General features: G+C 44.0%; 1 protein-coding gene across 2 annotated transcripts in view; it reads right to left on the bottom strand.

The window, feature by feature from the left end:
• Tomm70 (translocase of outer mitochondrial membrane 70) overlaps window positions 1-5248 on the bottom strand; it is a 39933-nt gene extending 34685 nt beyond the window's left edge. Inside the window, exon 1 of one of the 2 annotated variants that reach the window (XR_015632781.1) lies at window positions 4782-5237. Coding sequence is in view for 1 of the 2 variants with exons in the window: in NM_212519.2 (NP_997684.1) it covers window positions 4782-5111 (330 nt within the window). In the remaining variant the exon portion in view is untranslated. 2 annotated transcript variants of the gene reach the window in all.
• Window positions 5249-6000: the final 752 nt, after the last annotated feature.

Raw genomic sequence — 6000 nt, forward strand, 5'->3', positions numbered from 1 at the left:
GTAAGCACATGCCACACCTGGTTTTATGCAGCACTGGGAATCAAACGAAGGGATTTGTGCAAGCTTAAGCTAACCAAGCACTCTACCAACTAAGCTACTATGTCCAGCCCTTTCCTGTGTACTTTCAACCATCTCTAAATTACTCATTACCTAGTAAGATGTGAGTGCTATGTAAATCATTACTGTGTGATCTGGGAGTGGTAAAAGTGTCCATGTTCAATAGTTGTTCAATCCTCTGACCCCCAGTATCTTTGATTCACCATGTGCTGAATCCAAAGATGGACGGAGACCTGGACAGAGCTGACTGCTTTAAAAAGTAAATATAAAGAGACAGCAGCCATTCAGGTGAGGAGTGACAGCAGTGGGAGTGGATCAGTTAGCTGGTTAAGATATGGTGGAGAATATTCTGCTTCTATTTACTGATTAGATATAGAGATCATAAGAGTGGTAAAGAGAGAGAGAGTGATGACACCCAAGGCTCTGCTGGGGACATCTGATGAGACACATCATTTAAGAGGAGGTGTGATTAGGAAAAGGAGGAGACTAAAATACTTGTGAGACAAATGAAGATTCCTTTTAAGTTAGACCTCGTGAGAAGTCTGGCTAACATCCATGGAAGTAGTAGAGTATGTAAGAATTCTTACAACAGAACCATGAAGGTCATTAAAAGGAAAAAAGCAGAAGAGACTGGGAAAAATACTAACAATTGGTGATATTGAAAAGCAAATAAAATCAGTAAAATGTGTTTTAGGAAGAGAAAAAGTTATTAAAAGGGCAATATAAAATATTACTAAGGTTAAGAAAAGTATTTATAATAAGAGGGTCACCAGTAATCCTTGATACTTTTTTTTTAATTACTAAAGCTAGGTCTGGCCATGTATGTCTTTAATCCCAGTACTTCGGTGTCTAGGCCAGCCAGTGCTAGACAGTGAGACACTGCTTAACAAGAGGGTGCAGGGTGGTGGTAGAGACCACTCCACAATACCACACACTGACTGCTCTTGGACCAACCTGAGTTCTGTTCCAGCACCCATGCTGGTCTGCTCACAAACGCCTCTAACCCCAGCTCCAGGAGAATCTGATCCCTCCGGTCTCCAGGGGCATTTTCACTCAGGTGCACATAACCATATGTACAATCACTTAAATAAAAACAAAAGACTAACAACAGCTACTTTCTCCTTACCACTGAACTTAAAATTTAACAGAATAAAAAGTTACAATGAAATTAATAAAGTTATGAAATTGATACTGCTCTTAAACTAGTGCATATTTATTAGTACAACCTAGGCCTAGAATACTAGGCTTAGTGTGTATTGGCTAATCCTTTGTGGTAGCTCAAATTTGGAGTGAGAAGTATCATGGAAGATCTCCCAATTTTGAAAATCTGTAATTAAAATTTGAAAAACCTACTAAAGTAAGACAGAACACTGGTAAATTCTACAACTACTTAAATGGAACATGGTTTAATACTTTACCTCACTCAGAAACTTTCAACTGTCAAATATTTTGAATGATATCTTGAAATTTTCATTACTCAAAACCAACAGGAACAGCTTTGCTGATCTTCCAAGCTTTTACTGCCTCAAACAACTGATAACTGGATGTGGCCCACCTCACGCAGGGAACATCTATCACTACTTCATTTTATATTCGGGCAAACGTTAAGCCCAAAAACAAAACTAAACAGGTTTTCTATTCAGTTGGCTAACACTGAACCCTGAAAAGATACCTGGTGATTCCTTAATTCTGTTAAAGATGTAGGTTTTGCTCAGCTGGAGAATTAACACAGCACCCAGAAACCCTGGTTTTCCTTCAGCTGGAACAAACGCTAAGGCAGAGCAATTCCTCCAACTACAGGTAATACATATTAGGATGAGCGTCAATAGACACTCTTAATGATGCTAAGGAAATTCATTTTTAAAAGTCAAACATTCTCAATATTTATTGTTTACCAACAGTTAAGAATATACATTTCCATTAGAAAATATGAAGATTTTTAATGTTGCTTTGCTAAACAATAATTTAGTAATTCCAAGCAAGATTTCAGGAACACATTCCTAAATTCTACATGGTGAGTGAGGTAAGAAAATGGTATATGCAAGTGTTTTGCTCAGTTTTAGTTTGGAACAAATAATAATCTTTTTAAAGCAGTTCAAGTACTCAGAGAATTTGACAGAAGTCAGGCCAAGCAAAATTATTCTTTATAGAAACCACACGCCACTTACAAATATGGAAATCATTAGCACTGCTGCAGACAATGCTGCAGTTCTGACAAGAGGATTTACTAAGCATAGTATAAGAATGCCTGAGGTAAGGGATGTGGCTGAAACTGCAATGTAATGCTAAAAGACTCATTTGTAAAACTACTCTTCTTTATTTATCTCCGTTCTGTATGTGTGAACGCACGCTTGTGCTTATGTGCAACCAAGTGAGGGTGTCCTTGAACACTGCAGGTACTGGATCCTCCTGGAGCTGGAATTACAAGTGTGAGCTATCAGACAAGGGTCCTGGGAATCAAACTCGTGTTCTCTGCAAGAGCAGTATGCACTCTAACTGTTAAGCCAGCTCCCGTTAGTCTTAATGAATTCTATAGAACTAAAAACTTTTGTGTAATGTTCACTTTTCTACTATTCCAGATTAAAATGAAATAGAAACTTTAGATATGAAATTTCCACATGTACAAAATCTCATATATATGGAAGTGATACAAGACAGTAACTGAGTCGAAGAAGGCTCGTGACACCCACCTACGCGGGCACGCATAACTGCACCATTTCTTAAGAGGCACTTACAAGTTGCTTTGCTAAAAATGCCCTTAAAGGGGTTGGGGATTTAGCTCAGTGGTAAAGCGCTTGCCTAGGAAGCGCAAGGCCCTGGGTTCAGTCCCCAGGTCCGGGGGAAAAAAAAAAAAAAAAGAACCAAAAAATGCCCTTAAAAATCTTATTTTGGCCCATTGATGACTGAAAATAGGACAAGAGCTTAACATCTCTGCATTGTGTCACCTTCAGCTCAACTAAACGCAGAGATTAAGCCATTGTCCTTAACTTGGATTCCAGAGAGCACCCCTCAGACTAGGGTAATTACCCTGGAGGTTGAGCTGAGTCTCCACACCCTGGGACACACTTAGTGGTCTTGTACGAACCAGACCAATCCCCTTAGTAGTCTTGTATGAACCAGACCAATCCCCTTCATTCAGCCCTCCCACCATCCCTCTTGCAGGATCAGAACTGCCACACCATTTCTTGACCAGAGCTGCTTAATTTCCCATACCTCTTGCCCTGATCCTCCCCTTATTTAAACCTTAAAGTTCTGATGAGTAACCTAAAAATTTGGAAGTTACTGGAACCAACTAATTGCCCCTCTTTCCAGTGTGGCAACACTAAACAAATCTTTGCATTTTACCATTATTTATCTCTGTAAAGGGCTTCTTGGAGTTTGGTAGCTCATCAGTTTGCTGAAGCGGCCAGTGCTAGGCTTTCATCCTAAAAACTTTGCTTTAACATTTTAGCGCTGGATGAAACAGAAGGGAGCTAATATTTTAATCCTCTTAGCCTAGTAGGATGACAATGACATAAACTGAGCTTACCAAAACAAAATGCTGGACAGGACAATCTAGAATGGCATCTCAAAGATCATGGTTCCTTCCAACACTGTAAATTCTGGTTAGAAATTGGCCGTTTAATTTCCTCAGAGGAGAGAACAAGCAGCTTTTTTGCTGGCTAGCATAGTGACTCACACACAGTAAGCAGTATCCCTATAGTCATATATCAGAACTTCTGAAGCAACTTAGTAAAAGAACAATGTGTCTTCAAGCTGGATGGGATGGAAAATCTGTCATTCATTTAACTGTACACTTTTTCTCATAAACGTAAGTGCATACAGGATGCATGTGTATAAAGAATAAAGAATGTATGTGCATATACCTGGGAGTTATTTACCCACTGGTTTCTCTGAACTCGATTTATTCTGGTAATACCACCACAGAACTCCAGACCCAGACAATGTCCCTTATCTCACTCAATCTCAGACCATGCCAATTCTCCCGACAGCTGTCAAACTTGTCAAAAAGATTTAATAGTCTGACCACCAGATCTGATAAAGCAGTTCGTCACTCCAATGCTTGTTCTAATACCAGAGACTCTTTATGAGGCACTATCAAGCTTGGACACGTGTATATGTCCAGATGAAATAGAGCATTTTAAGATGTGCTGCACGGGCGGGGCGGGGGCGCAGTTCCTTAGAAACTGGCTTATTCCCTATATACAAAGCTACTTAATGATACTTTATTTTCAATTTTGTAACTATAGTTGTTACCCACCCACCCCCCCACACACACACAAAACCAGGAGAGAAGTAACTCCAAAAGAAGAATGGGTTGTTAGTTATTAAACGGTTCTTAGTAAAGTTTTGGTTTTGGGAATCACAGTAACAACTCACATCACAACTCCAATCGTTCCGTGAAATTTGCCTTTCTTCGCTTAATGGAATTATTCTATTTGTGCATGTTTCCCTTACCTACACCACTAGGAATAAATGCTGTGTCACTGAGAAGAAAAGCAAAGTATTCTGTTGGATCCCAAAGGAAATCGTCAAAGAACGTCTCTATGCTAGCCAGCCTGGAGCTGCTATTCCATTCCCTATAAAGGCAACCAGAACGACTTTAAAGTCATATGCGGCCACTCGGCAGTTTCCGACCGGTGGGAGGGCCCCCACCCGCACAACGGGTCAAGGAAAAGCTGCATCCGCTCCTTTTCACCTCTACGGCCCGGGCGGCTTCTCACCATTTCCAGGGAGTCACCAGAACCGTCGGGGCCACTGCCCAGGGCCGGACTGGCCCTGCCCTCTGGGGTCTTTCGTTCGCTGTTGCGCTTCAGGCCGCTGGCGTCGCCCCGGCCTCCGGCTTCCCGGCGCCTCCGTCTTCGGCTCCACAGGTACATGGCCCCAGCACCCAGCAACAGGGGCGCCCCGATGGCCAGCGCCACGTGCCATCGCGGCAGGGTCCCCGCGCCCGAGCCGGGGGCCGCAGTCCCACCGCTACTGCCCACTCCATTTCCAGAAGCGGGCGCAGCAGCCGCCGCCATCGCCGCCTCTACGGGCTTAGAGGCGGCCATGACGACTGTCCTCCGCCGCCGCCGCGCCGGTCGCGGGCGCCACGGTCACCGGGCAGCGTGGAGAGGAAGCCGGGAGCGTGGAGGAAAGCAACGCGCGAGCGAGCACGCTAAGCAGCAGGAGCGGACGACAGAAAAGGGCCAGAGGTCACCGGAAGCCCGGAGCATGCCGGGCTAGACCTGCGGTTGTGCCCGCCCCTATCGAGTGAACAGGGGAGAACCACTTCCGGGGTCAGAAGGATGGGTGTGCGTCTGGCGTTTCGGGTTGCTTTCCCCTTTCCTTTAGCAGGCAGTTGCTTAGAATCTCTTGGGAGGTCTTGGGCCTTGCGTGATAGTAGACCTCTTCTCCAGGATGGAAGGGCCGGTGGCACTGTTGCCAGTGCAGCGTGGACGGGGTTGTTGTATACAGCGAGTGCAGAGGGACAGCTCCCAGTAGCTTTGTGAGTAGGCGGGATTGCAGAAGCACTGTGAGGATAATTGGCCAGTAGGAATGGTGGGCCTCCCACTTGATTGGTAGGTTTGGGGAGAGGGTGTGGCTATGTTGGTGCCAGTTAAAGACTAAAACTGTAGGAGGAAAAAGGTGAGATCATTGTGTTGTATCTCTGAAACATCCAGATTAGTTTGGACGAGTTTATAGTTACTGGAGCAAAGACTAGATTGAAACTGGGAAAGCTAGGTTGACTCATCGAAGTGACTTGAGGATGCCTGTGTGCTCCAGCTCCAATAATTAGAAAGGCAATATTGTGTGTTAGAAGGCTTTCCAAGTAAGGGCTGTCTTGGAGGACCGTGGATAACTGCAGTCATCTTTACAAATCTAGAAATGGATTCCAGCTGACATTCAGCCCATATAGCCTTCCCTGGAGCACATAGCCTTTCATGACACTTTAGTTTG

This window comes from Rattus norvegicus, chromosome 11, assembly GCF_021556685.1.
Source record: "Rattus norvegicus strain SHRSP/BbbUtx chromosome 11, alternate assembly SHRSP_T2T, whole genome shotgun sequence".
NCBI classification, from domain to species: Eukaryota; Metazoa; Chordata; class Mammalia; order Rodentia; family Muridae; genus Rattus; species Rattus norvegicus.